This window comes from Anabrus simplex, chromosome 1 (assembly GCF_040414725.1).
Source record: "Anabrus simplex isolate iqAnaSimp1 chromosome 1, ASM4041472v1, whole genome shotgun sequence".
NCBI classification, from domain to species: domain Eukaryota; kingdom Metazoa; phylum Arthropoda; class Insecta; order Orthoptera; family Tettigoniidae; genus Anabrus; species Anabrus simplex.
The window spans coordinates 701,239,131-701,253,693 of NC_090265.1; the positions used below are offsets into that span (position 1 = coordinate 701,239,131).

At 38.9% G+C, this 14,563-nt stretch overlaps 1 protein-coding gene across 1 annotated transcript in view; it reads right to left on the minus strand.

The window, feature by feature from the left end:
• LOC136857359 (transmembrane protein 117) overlaps nucleotides 1-14,563 on the minus strand; it is a 132,530-nt gene that overhangs the window by 97,385 nt on the left and 20,582 nt on the right. The window contains exons 3-4 of the mRNA XM_067135972.2: nucleotides 11,346-11,428; nucleotides 4,519-4,629 (exon numbers count right to left, since the gene is read on the minus strand). Coding sequence (XP_066992073.2) covers nucleotides 4,519-4,629; nucleotides 11,346-11,428 — 194 coding nt within the window. The remainder of the gene's footprint in view (nucleotides 1-4,518; nucleotides 4,630-11,345; nucleotides 11,429-14,563) is intronic.

Consider the following 14,563-nt stretch of genomic DNA (forward strand, 5'->3'; position numbering starts at 1 on the left):
CATTTTTTTATTTTATCAATAAAATTTTATATACACATTTAAATTGAGATCAGTCTGTGTCATAATTATCATAGTGAGTAGTTTTCCTGATGCACTATCCCTATGCATCCCTATTCGACGACGGGGGACTGATCGCGCCTGAGAAGAGGATCTCACACATCTTCGGTATTTTTTTTAGGGCAGCCGAGGCAACATTTGGACATCCAGTAAATACCGAAGGAGCTCTGCAAGGGTGCAGTAGGTCAGACAATGTTACCTAGCAACTTTGGAGGCTGGTATGTAAAGTATGGATGGTAGGTCAGACAATGTTACCTAGCAACCTTGGAGGCTGTGATGTAAAGTATGGATGGTAGGTCAGACAATGTTACCTAGCAACCTTGGAGGCTGTGATGTAAAGTATGGATGGTAGATCAGACAATGTTACCTAGCAACTTTGGAGGCTGTGATGTAAAGTATGGATGGTAGGTCAGACAATGTTACCTAGCAACCTTGGAGGCTGTGATGTAAAGTATGGATGGTAGGTCAGACAATGTTACCTAGCAACCGTGCAGGCAGTGATACAAGGTATGGATGGGTGGTCAAACAATGTTACCTGGCAACATTTAAGGCTTTGATGTAAAGTATGGATGGTAGGTCAGACAATGTTGCCTAGCAACCGTGCAGACTAAGTCTTATGGCTGGTTGCCATCTGAAATTAGCAGCCGTTGATGGACGGCCATGACCGGGAGAAGTGAGCTACCATTCTTAAAATTAATCGCAGGGAAAACTGAAAGATGTCCGCCACTTCGAAGAATTAAGGTATCGCCAGAGAAGGTGAAAGGTTACGAAAGGCGTGAAAATGAAGGACTCCTGGAACATCGCAAACCTAATATCGTCGGAAAGGAATAAAAGTTGACCGATTGAGGTCGCATACGATAGATGAAGGTGAAGAGCCTGGGATAAGTTAGTGGAAGTAATTTCATACTCAAACACGGGAATCGTGGTTGCTAACCCACGCTACCCTTTTAGTCGCCTCTTAAGACAGGCAATAGACACGGGGGATGTATTCAACCACTTCCACACACAGGGGGTTCTACGGGTAACGATTAAAGACTACCTCATAACGTGAAAATGGAGAATAAATAAATAAATAAATAGCCGGGCTGTGTAGCTCTCAGAGTAGAGCGCTGGGCTTCTGAGTTCAACATGGCAGGTTTGAGCCGGTGGTATTTGAAGGTGCTCAAATACGTCAGCCTCGTGTTGGTAGATTTACTGGCACGTAAAAGAACTCCTGCGGCACTAAATTCCGACACGCCGGCGTCTCCAAAAGAAAATAATTATTTAATGGGATGTAAAACAAAGAACATTAGATATTACAAATAAACACTTGTTTATAAAATGCTATCCTATGCTTTGGTGGGAAAGAAAGTAGGAGCTAATTGAATTCCCAGCCGAGCCATGTTTTCTTCGCCTGTTCCATTCATCACTTGCTAACTTCACGGAGTGATTTAGGAGGCTTTGAGGTGAGATCACGTCTGTCAACACAATAGTGCTCCTTTCAACAAACCCATCCGGTGCTGTGGCGCTGAGCACATTGCATGGCACAAAACCATCCCAGGGTGGTTGACGCAGCCGCAGGCTTTTAGCTTCAGACAGGGTGCGCACTGCGCAGGCAAAACATTGTGTTTGTTCCAAGCTGTTTTGGTCACGCAAGAGTTCTGTTTGTTTGTTTCAGCCACCACAGGGAATCCAAGGTGAGACAATTGTGGGTGGACATGCAGAATATGTTAAACATATCTTCCACCTGCATGTATACATTTCTGGCTTCATCTAAGGAAATTTTCATTCATACGCATTAGTTCATCTACCGAGATAGACTCAATTTTTCTCGTGATTTTTTTTTTTTTTTTTTTTTGGAGTTCATCATTTTTAACACCTACTGTGACAAGGTGAGAAATTATTTTACTTTCATTATGCGTTACTGTGTGTGCTTGTTATTTACATGCCATTCATATGGGCGCTCTCCCGCTCCAAGCTCAACGAGTTGCCATGTGCTTGTCTGACCAGCTCGCCCATCTACCCGCTGCGCTGCGCCCGCCGACCGGCCGGCCCCGCCTTGAGTGAAAGACCTGTATATTAACAAAATAAATAAATAAATAAATAAATAAATAAATAAATAAATAAATAAATAAATAAATAAATAAATAAATAGTAAATACATAAACTATTTTTCCTATCACATGCTCTTTCATTTTATTTTGTTTCCCTTGTATTAAAAGTCACGTAGCTTTTCATTTATAGGAGAGAATTTTTTTGAAAATTCGTGTCTTGATCTCGCTCTCGATAAAAACATGAAATCAAATCTTTGCAGAACTCATTTTTCTGTAATTAAGATACGTATCTTCGTAATGAAGCCTCTATGGCTCAGATGAAAACGCGCCGTCTTCTCATAGCTGGGTTCCGTGGTTCGAATCCCGGTCACTCAATGTGAGATTTTTGCTGGACAAAGCGGAGGCGGGACAGTTTTTTCTCCGGGTACTCCGGTTTTCCCTGACATCTCTCATTCCAGAAACACTCTCCAGTATCATTTAATTCTATCTGTTAGTCATCAATCATTGCAACAGAGGAGTGTTACAGGCCTCCGCAGCTGGCACAGTTCCTATCTTCGCCGCTAGCTGAGGGCTTCATTCATTCCATTCCTGATCCAGTCGAATGACTGGAAACAGGCTATGGATTTTCACTTCATCTTCGTAATAGCGCAGTTGATATAAGAAGGATATTATGACACACTTAAGAGATGAATATACGAATTTCGTGATTGTTCTGTATTTAAAACCAGTCACGGCCACAAAACTGGTATACATTGGTCGATGTCTTCTTCCTCAGAAGACATCTCCAGTCTTGACAACTGACTCACTGCTTCCATTGTATGTGTGTTGCAGTTGTTCGAAACAGCCGCAAACACTTTGTCTCAGGTAGTTTCAGGCAGTTTGCGGCACTGTTGCTTCAGCCTTTAAAGAGGCTAAGGAGGTACAGGGAATAAAATACGTGGGCGCACGGAACAGTACCCGAGCTGCCGTGCAATCGACTACCTCTCTCACTGGCAACCGCTCGAATCGACTGTGCATTTTGATATTGTAGATGGTGAATGAGGCACCTTCTTTTTTAACCGAATTTATAGGAAGAGTAGATTGATTTGTAAGTAGTGTGTATTAATTATTATTCAAATCAACTTATCCAGGGCCCGGATCAGTAGTGGCGACTGGGAATTAGAAGTAGGGGGGGGGATATTTACTGACAATAAAATGTAGCCGGGTTTGTGGGATACAGCGGGCGCGGGGGAGGGGGCATATAAATCAAAACTGAAAAAACATAGCTACAAAATTGTAAGTGTTTTATGTTCTCTGAGAGAATTTCGACAGACAGGCTCCAAATCAAACTTAAGTGCGGTAGTAACAGTTTTTCGAGATTTGTGTTGAATACTATAGAATAAAACTTTCAGCAAAGGAACAATATTACACATGTATTAAAATTAAATGGAAGTACGGCGTGATTATACCATTTTGTTTGACTGCACACTAAGAACCTATCAGACACTAAAGAGACTGCCAGACAGACGAATGCATGTGGCAAGCGGGTCTTAGAGCACATGCAAAGTCTCCACTACTTTCTGTGACGCTGTACAAATCGGTTAGCCACGACGAACGACATTTTGTGCATATTTCCGCAAGTAATTTTGTTAATATTTAAAGAAAAAAGGAAATAATTAGCTGATAAGGCAGTAGGGCTTGTACAAGCTGCATTTTTCTTAAATAATTCCTACAATTCATAGAATAAATGGAATAAAAATGATGTGTTTTCTCCACAAAGTAGGAAGAGGGGTGACTGCCTCCTCTCGCTCCCACAGTCGTAGCCACTGACCAGGATTTTATGTAGTAATAGGTTAAAATGCAAACTAATTGAAACGAGTAGCAAGCATACGCTAGCCTGCACAACGGCATTGCTATGTGTTTTGCATAAACATTAGGAGTCCGTCCAGACCCCTAGAATTTATGTTACTCTCGCTATACTATATAAGAGCGGGCTAGTCGCCACGTCCTAACAACAAAATTAGTTTGTGTTCTAATCTCTTATGCCTATAACTTGTCTTCAACACTAATATAACAGTGATGTTCTAAGTTAGAATGCTAACATAGCGAAGAGAGTAACAAGTACACTCTAGTCTGCATAACGGGTGTGCTGTGAGATTTCCATAAACATCAGTCGTACGGCTTATTAGGACCCCCTAGGAATTATTTTACTCTTGCTACATTTCTGAAGAACGGGCTAGAAGAAACTTCCTACTCGTCAGATAACTTAACTTATTACTGGGAAAACATCTGTCCTCTAGTAATAGCCATCTAATTTGTGTCAGCGATAGAGCCTATAATTTTCATTTTTTCTTGTTTAGTAAATCGCTGTGTTCGGCCGAGTAAGAAGCTAGCAAATTCTTAGTGGATGTTCGAGTTACACGTAGAGATAGTTGGTAACACTGCTCACCTGGTCATCTCGGAACATCTTGAGCCGCAACAACGTACTGCACAGGTAGCCATGTATCAGGAGCTTTCCCAGGATCATCCCACACAGGATGGCCAGCAACCACATCAATACCTGTGAATATAACATACACATGTCACTTCACTAATTTGAGGAGTTAACATCCTGGGAGCGAAAAGAATTTTTAAAGTTATGCTATAAAAGGGAAGAGGTAGTGGAAAAGGAAAGAAAAATTCTAAGAAAAATCTGGGGCCCATTAAAGCCTGAAAATAGGGAGTTCAGACACAGGAAGAACGCTTCCCTCAACAAAAATTAAGAAACTGGAAGAAATTCGCATCAGGAAGTCGTAAAAATTTAAGAAACGAGATTTCCACTTGCGGAGGTGCACGTGGCCCTGAGGTTCACTCAGCCTACACCAAAAATGAGTACCAGGTTGTGCCCGTTCGCATCTCGTAGACCATTTACAAAATGGCGGCGTAGGAAGGTATGGCCCATGCGATCTATTAGAGGCAATGAACTTCTCATTAATGCGGTATATAGAATACCATGCACGTCTCGGAACGGACCAATTTGGAAGACGCTACAGGACAGTAGAGGGTCAATTGGATTGTTTTACGAAAAATATAGCAGCGGAGTAATTGTTAAAAAAACTTATCTCTAAAAAATTTTCATCGGTAGAATAAGGACGCAACTCCAAGCCAAGCTTCACATCTGAAGATTATTCAAGATTTCTGAAGAAGATATTGACTATTTCATGATCGACGTTCAAAACAGACGAAATAATTCACCGGCGCACAGTATAAGAAGAGCCGAGATATTACAAAAATAAGTAAAGTACGGTGAGCTACATCTGACTTGGATCCCGTGAGCAACCATTAGCGAAGAAGGACTCACTGTATCAGAGGACCGATAACTTCGTATGGGCAGAAGATTATCCCTGTTGAATTTAAAGAAGAACAAAAGTATATTTCGAATTCTGGAGAAAAAGGCTGTTACATAAATTAATATATATACGGAGAACTTATTTCCGACTGAAGAAAATTTCATCCCTAAGAATAAGAAATAGAACAATCGATTGGGATAGATCATTAAATAAATGGAATATATCATGACTGATTTCTCCGCAGAAAGAATTTTCTTTGCTGTCTGCAGAATTGGAATGATGACTGCTTGCTAAATCTACAAGATGGACTGAACTGGGGAAAGGTACCTTCCCAACCAGACGACCAGCCGATGATGGGAAGGCAACGGCCAATCAGACGACCAGCCGATGAGGAAGTAGGCAACGGCCAACCAGACGACCAGCCGATGATTCGGAAGGCGATGTCCACCCTAAGATCCAGATCCTAACAGAGGGTCTAACCACATCCAAGCAATGGAGCGACAACCAGACCAAACATAACATCTAACGAGCTAAGTCTTTACATTTTCTAGTAGAGTAGTTTCTTTCAATCTACACCCTCACTCTGACTTCGGCATGTGCTGATTAATTGGTGATATTTATGAATCAATTAATAACGTGTGTGAATTATAAAGTGAAGTGTCAGATATTTAAGGCTATAACATAAGATGGCAGTGTAGAATTAGTTCTATTATATCGTATACATGCTACCGCACTTGCACACAAATAGTAGAAACCATGAGTAAATGAAAGAAGTGTTTCCTGTGAAGATCCGATAGCAATGAGTCTATACAAGTCGTGAAACTTCGATTGATTTCGTATTAGTTGTACACTGATTACGTCACGATTTACCTGCGCGGCAGACATGAATATATTTAAGTTACGTACTCCTTACTCTATAGAAAGAGGGCATTGAACTTCGATAGCTGTTAAAATATAAGAGGTTATTGAAATGCGTTTATAATAAGGCAATTCTAAGATGCTTGGCATAGAGCTTTAAGAGTAATCGGCGATATGCGTACGGTAATAAGTATGCCAGTGGTGTGATAATGTACTGTATATTGAAATGGTGTTATAATATGGTTATTTCTCGGAGTATATTAAGGAATATTTGAAATGCAGATGTTTGTTTATGTGCTGCGGTATGAAAAAGAATTGCTATTTGCTGAGGAAACGTTACGTTAGATTAACATGAGGTGAGTTCTGTGTCACACAAAAAGAGTACGTTAAAAGAGTGCACATCGCGCAGATGACCCATTTTAAGGTAAGATTGACATGTACTATGGTAGAATTGTGAATCGTGACAGTTTTATCTGACATTGGTAAATGCTGTGTAGCATATACGAGAGAGTTCTTTCACATACGGTTTAACTATGCTCATGGCTAAGTCTACTTATGATATGCTCTCTTAAGTTTGCATTCATAAATCTGAACTCTGATTATTTGGTCCATCTTCTTGAATACGCTTAAATAACAACTCACGGGCTAAGACAATACCTCCCTAGAGCCTACGACATACGGCTCCTAGCTTACCATTTTCCTACTCATTATATTCTTTAAGAACTTCAACTCAATTCATCTCTGCGTTAAAAGAAATAAATCATCTATCTAACAGTTTAGGTAGTTTCCGATCTACACACACCTCCACCATCGGCTCGATGTGCTTTAGCTATCTCCTATTACTCAATATCTCTCATGTATGCGAGCTACTCAACTCATATGGTCAGTACAGAATGAAATTAATACGCATTCATATTGAAATATGTCACCGCACCAGTTTTGTGATTTCATAGTCACGCTAGAGTTTACTTGGGAGACATATAAGCAAAGATATGCTCAGATTTATATTCACAATCTGACTTTATCCCATTTAATTATTATTACGCTTCATTCTAGCAAACTAAACGTTTTTATCACACAGAATTGACTTAAGTGTGGTGAGAATAATTAATGTAATTATCGTGACAGTATTCACATCAACAGAAAGAAGTATTTAAATGGAGACTGTGATTACTCAGTGATCTATTGAATATAATTAGAGTAATTTAAACTCATTTCGGAACATGATTACGAATATAGACATAAATAATGAAGGTGAACTTGAACATTGAATGAGAATGAGTGTAAATAATTTAAAAATCTCAATTATTTTACTTTTATTTCAGCCAGCGCTGACTCTGATCCCTTATGCATAAAGGTTATCAAGCTTATACTACCCAGAATCCACATCAACTTTTCATTGAACGTTATTTTATTCCAATAAATCTTGTTATATTATTTTTCTAGAAAGTGTCTGTGTTATGAATTCTTTTTGGTAACACCTAGTTTATAAGTTAGCTGGTAAGTTAAGTAGACATAAGTAACTGAAGGATTTGATGAATGAAAGAGATTATTTTTGAGATTTTCGGCCGTTGGTACTTACTCGAGCGAATAGATTCCCCAGTGATACGTGTCTCAGCAGACCGAGTCTCTTCCGAAACCACGTTAAAAACAAACTAATATAAAATCTCAGATTTTATGAGCGATAGATAGAATACCCTGAGAAGAAATAGAGCTACCGGGAGAATAGTGTGCAGACCGCATGACAGCGGGCACAAGGTTAATTCCTAGGGGCAAAGGCGGCCGGGCGTAGAGCTAATCACTCTACCCCACCAAGTGCCAAGGTTACGGATAGTGGAATCCTTTACCCTCCACCACTCCAGGAGCCTTCATGGCCTGTACGGAGATGACTTAGTGCTCTTTCTCTACATACCTTAGCTTCAAATATGTAATTATTTAAAACTCTCTTTCCACCATGTATACTGCTCCAGAACTATTTCTTTCACTACATGCATTCTTTTCAGAACTTCTTCAGTCAATAAACAAGATTAGGCCCTACTATTATTTGTTGTTTGGGTTCAAAACTCTCTTCATCCTTCTTTTAATTTTTCCTACATTTTCAATTTAAGTTCATGTTTTCAACAATTACTAACACTGCATAAGCTAGATTGCTATCAGCTCCTGATAGAGGACGAAAGACTGAATGACCCGTTAAAATGGAGGAAAAACCAAGAGAAATATTAGAGGTGAATAAAAAGTAACCCCATGGCACTACAGCTCTTGAAGCACCTTGGTGTACCAAGTGACCGCTGCTCAGCCCGAAGGCCTGCAGATTACGAGATATGTGTGGTCAGCACGACGAATCCTCTCGGCCGTTATTCTTGGCTTTCGAGAACAGGGCCGCCATCTCACCGTCAGATAGCTCCCCAATTGCAGTCACGTAGGTTGAGTGGATCTCTAACCAGCCCTCAGATGCAGGTAAAAATGTCTGACTTTGCCGGGATAGAACCCGAGGCCTCCGGGTAATGTAAATGGAATAGTCGGCATAAAAAATGCAAAATAATATCAGTATTGATTACTCTTAATTTATTTATTTTCAGGATGTAATAAGAAACAGCGTGTTTATAGTTGTGGTGATTTGACACTGCAGGATATGGAAGAATTTTATGCAGCCTTTTATACCAACTATTCAAAAATAGACCAAGATTAATTCGGGTCCGAGTGGAGAAATATCAATTATTTGTCATTTTATAAAGATGCTGTGTAGGGTAATTCCTACTCAAATGAAGACCGCGAGGAATTACATCATCCCACTAAAGAGAACGATGACCTGAGGATTTGAACTGTTGTGTTAATTTTGATTTAATGTTGGAACATTTTCCATAGCAAAGAAAAAGGTCAGTATGATGTCACTAAGAAACGCGTTTGAGTTTTAGAAAGCTATTTGTAAAATTTTACATTTTTATGGTAATGATAACAGCATTTCAAGTTTATGATTTCTGCTTACAGGAATGTACATAATTATAATACGTTCCTATTACTTTAATCCAAATGATGAAGTCATTTTCAAAACTCTCTCATTCCAGGGTACAATTCGGAAACTTTCTACATCCAACGAAAAATCTTTAATAATTTCGCAAATATCGAGCCTTGATTCATAATTATGGCTCTAATAAATGTGTGTTCGCCCAGCTATAAAACTGAAAAAAGTTGGCCACTGCCAGCAAAACGAAAGGAGTTATTAGATTTCCGCGACTATTACAAAAAGGTTTATTAAGAATGTAGGAAGTTTTGGAAGTGGAGCCTTCATATGCATAATTCAGGAGTTTACTTCGAGGTAGATTTGTATAATAATAATAATAATAATAATAATAATAATAATAATAATAATAATAATAATAATAATAATATCGTGTGGCTATTTCTAGCCGGGTGCAGCCCTTGTAAGGCAGACCCTCCAATGAGGGTGGGCGGTATCTGCCATGTGTATGTAACTGCGTGTTATTGTGGTGGAGGATAGTGTTATGTGTGGTGTGTGAGTTGCAGGGATGTTGGGGACAGCACAAACACCCAGCCCCCGAGCCATTGGAATTAACCATTGAAGGTTAAAATCCCCGACCCGGCCGGGAATCGAACCCGGAACCCTCTGAACTGAAGGCCAGTACGCTGACCATTCAGCCAACGAGTCGGACAGGTAGATTCGTGTGACAGTATCTAGAACGGTTTTTGTTTGTAAACGAGTGGAAAGGTAATTATTATCAGAAATGTTCCAAGAACAAAGCTAGATAAATTTTAGTTTTTGAAGATCTGACGGGAAATATTGAAAACTCCTGCATGAATAATTAGAACAATACATCCAAGCTTCCAAGCTATCAGGTTTAAAAATGTATATCCTAAAAATTCCATTATCTATGCTATAAGAATCAATATATTTTATTTCCTAATCATATGGCACGTTTTACGGAGGGATGCCCTTCCTGACGCCAATCCATGTTGAGGAGATAATGAGGATTGATGAATGATGGTGATCGAAATTGGGCAAAGAGGTGGAAGTAATCAGTTGTAGCCTATGAATAGTAACCGTCTAGGCATTTGCCTAGAAGTTAGAATTGGAACATTTCCTTTAGTCGAGTAAGTTGTATTAATTTATCATAATTTCAAACCAATATATTGGTTACTTTTTCTGCAATGATATAAGATCGCTGAACACAATTTTCTAACCATGTTAGTATGCCATGCCATAAAATACTGCAGAAGTGTATTTTCTGTAAAGAGGTAGAGGATGAGTCAGAATTGTAAGATCATCCGGCTAACACTTACTCCATTTGACTGTTAAGAAAAAAAAAGCCAGAAAGAAGATATGACCTCCTGTACAGGATGTTCAAAATGTGCAACCTTGAGAATGTCAAGAACGACATAAAGAGCAATTTATTTGTGGGCACCATTTAGTCTAACTTCATTGTGTTCACAAACGGCGATCGCTTCATTAATTGTTATCTCTGCTTTGTATAATGATTTGAGTCCAGAACTTTAAGCTGTAACAGGTTCGAATGCAAACTTCCTGAAGAGTATAGCAAATTCTTTTCTAGCCGCACTACAGTTAAGTGGAGAGGGCTGCATAAATTTCATGGTTATAGTGGGTGTACCCCACCCGAGCTAGACGATATTTTCTACTCGCTTAAATCTTACTCTAACTTACAGTGTTGCAGCCTGAAAATCGGAACTCTAACAAGGACCATGTCTAGAACGTCTTAATGTTTGAACGCAGTCATATTTTTACAGTGTGTGTATAATTTAAGTTCTTTCCCACACTGTATAAAGCTTCTTTTACACTATAAAGCTGAGTTTTGAACCACTGTCAGATACAATACTTTAGGTATCTTGCAAATATCAGTGAAATTGAAGAGGTTCAGGCTTTCCCATTGGCATTCCGCCAGCATCTTGGAAAGGTGTGGAAATCCAAGTGACGAGCCCACTGCCACAATGGGGTGAGTCGCTGGTAATTTCACGATTGAAAAAACCTTAAGTGTTTGAATATTTCTATATGAATTTGATTCCTTTGCATTCTATAGATCTTGTGAACAGTGAGTCAAGGCGGCAACAGACCTACCTTGATGAGGGACCAGCGCCACTCTGGAGGGTACTTGGTGAGCACAAAGCTGAACACATTGCCGACCATCGGGATGTCCGACTCTGAAATCAATCAATCAATCAATCAATCAATCAGTCAATCAATCAATCAATTAATCAGTCAACAATGAAGGGAAATACCAAAAAATTGACCATCCTTCAAAACTCGACCACTTCAGTCTTGAATAAACCCACAAACTTCGGATCATTTTTCAGCCACTCTAACACTGATGATTCGCGCCAGGAACATTCACGTTAAGAACAAATACTACGTACAAAGAAATCTCAATACAATGAAACCAGACGGAACAGAGAAAATGAGGATGTAACAACGCGACAGGCCAAATTCTCAGGACACATTCTTCGCACATAGAATAAAAATATGACACCTCCCTGACCTCCACACTCTCCGGACCTAAATCCACTAAACTTTTATTTGTGTGAGCATTTGAAAGTTCATGTGTATCGAAGCCAGGTACAAGATTCAGAGAGTCTTCATGTCCGTATTGCTGAAAGATGCGAAACTATATCCATACACAATACTCTAGCACATCCCGGCGAAGGTGGGTGGATATATTATTCCGGGTGGTTCACCAGTCCCTTATATTTTTCGGATATAGGTAACCTGACTAACGCGTATATCATATGCACCCGGAAAACATTAATACCTGCTTCTTTATGGCCTTAGTACAACTATGCCGTTTATATAATGGTCGCGAATATGTTAGAAATCATTAGCGGCAGTGTCATTTCTATATGATTTAAACTATAATGAATGTGTAAAACGATCACATCTGCGAATAATACTATCTTAAGTTTGGAGAGGAAGTGTCTATAAGGACTACAACGTGCTAGTTAAGCGCCATCGCTCGTGGTAGCTAAGGTGGCAAAATCATGCATCACGCCAAAACAGAGCGCATCCCTTAAAACTAATAGGATAAAAATATTGATTATTATGTTATCCCCACTAAATTGGAGCACCTCTATCGTTAAAGAATTGGCCATATGCTGGATTCGAACCACTATGCTGCCGACACTCACACACCATTTTCTCCATCCCTTAACCGATTCGGCCACAAATACGTATGGCCGTTCCACCTCGAAAGTTAACCTCCGTGTCAAAGTCTTCAATGATGTTTTACAGTGTTCATTAAACATCTCTACATTACAGAACACGTGACATTACCTATTAATTCGATCGTATTACGGGTACCTGTTGTATTTAAAGGCGCAATAAACCACATGTTTGCAGAACGGTCCTTAATATTTAGCGCGGAATTGTGCATAGTGGTTTTTTTCCTTTGCTAGGTCCATGATTCAATTTACAGTGATGACACACAGGTAGCGGAGAGATTTATCCATTATAAGGAGAAATGTCAATTTATTTGGTGCTCATAAAACAAAATTATGAGGATGTTTAGGTTATACGCGTTATTTGGGTTGCCTTTCTCCGAAAAAATAAGGGGCTGCTGAATCACCGGGTATATCAACGTAAGAAACAGTTTCATGTGATATGTTGGTACATTTTTTTTTCCTGTGTGTTCTCCATCATTATTTTACTATATATTGTAGAAAATGAGTTCTAACATGGAAATAAATCGTTTGTGGATACGTGTAAGTATAAGATATTTTTACGTGTGAGGGACGTGTCCTCAAAGTTTGATCATACCTCATTGTTACATCCGATATTGTTGTAGAGGGGTTATCTTTATATCGAGGAGTTAGCATTAATTCATTGGCAATTTGACAGGTGAATAGGTAAACATCCTACAATTGAACTCCATTAATTACCTCACATTTCATAACATTTAACTCCGACAAATACGAGGTTTCAGAGCACAAAACACAAATAATGCATAAACATTAAAACTAGAAAATCTTACCTCGTATTCAGTTGGCAACGGTGTACTTTTTCTTCGCATCAGCAAAGAATTACAATCGAAGACAAAGATGGAAAAGGGGTGAAATTGCCAGAAACATGTCTTCGAGTAAACGCCAATAATACGTAGTTCCCGAGCACAATGGCACTACATCTAATACATTTCATATAATTACATAACAATATTTAGCTTCTGTAAATTTCATTTCTTTAATGAAGTGGCTCAGAAATTAGAAAATACACGAGTGATAGCACACTGAGAGAACAGAAGAATTGCACATTGGACTGTGGCTCTACGTACCAACTAAACTAATGACCTCAGGCACATGCATCACCATATGCGGTGTGGCCAATACATCCCCTTATCACAAAAACAATTTTTCATATTTCGGTACCTTCCGAAATGATGCAGGACAAAAGAAGGCAATGAAGCACGAGCCATATGAATTCATAAATGTTTGTGTATGTTGGGTATTCAGCCCGAAGGCTGGTTTGATCCTCTGCCGCTCCGCCAACAGCTGTCATAAATAGCCTAGGCGTCATTGAAGAGGCATACTAGGGAAATGAGGAGTGAGGTAGTTTCCCCATAAATGTTTAAGATAACGAAATGCTACTGCCTACAAATTGAAATTAAATCAAGATCAAACAATTACTGGCATTTGAAGTTACTTTTGCTGATGTTAGATTTTGCTGATTTTTTTAGTAGTCTTGACAATTATTTATCTATTACAATTGAAAATTTTGCACTGAATTAAATTTTCAAAGGTAATTTATGTTTTCGGTATAAAATTATAAAATGAATTTAAAGAACAAAATGTATACTTTCAGTTCTTGATTTTATTGCAAAAAGGAACCTCAATCTGCAATTGAGAGCACTCATGCTAAAACCACATAAGTCCACTTTTGATCATAAACGAGGTAGAACATGCATAATTGGAATTAAATCAAGATCAAACAACTACTGGCATTTGAAGTTACGTTTTCTGATGTTAGATTTTGCTGATTTGTTTAGTACTTTTCAATTATGTATATATTACAGCTGAACATTTTTCACTGAAATAAACTTTCTAAGGTGATTTCTGTTTTCGGTATAACATTATAAAATTAATTTAAAAACCAAAAAGGAACCTCAATCGTCAATTGAGGGCATTGGTGCTAAAACCAGATAAGACCACTTTTGGTCATAAACGAGGTAGACAATGTGCATGTTTTGGTGCATGAACCAGACTTGTATGGACTTATCTGAAGGAATACACCTACTTGCAAACATAGCTGTGGTTATATTTGGGGCAAGATTCTGATAAGTCTAGGATTTGTCT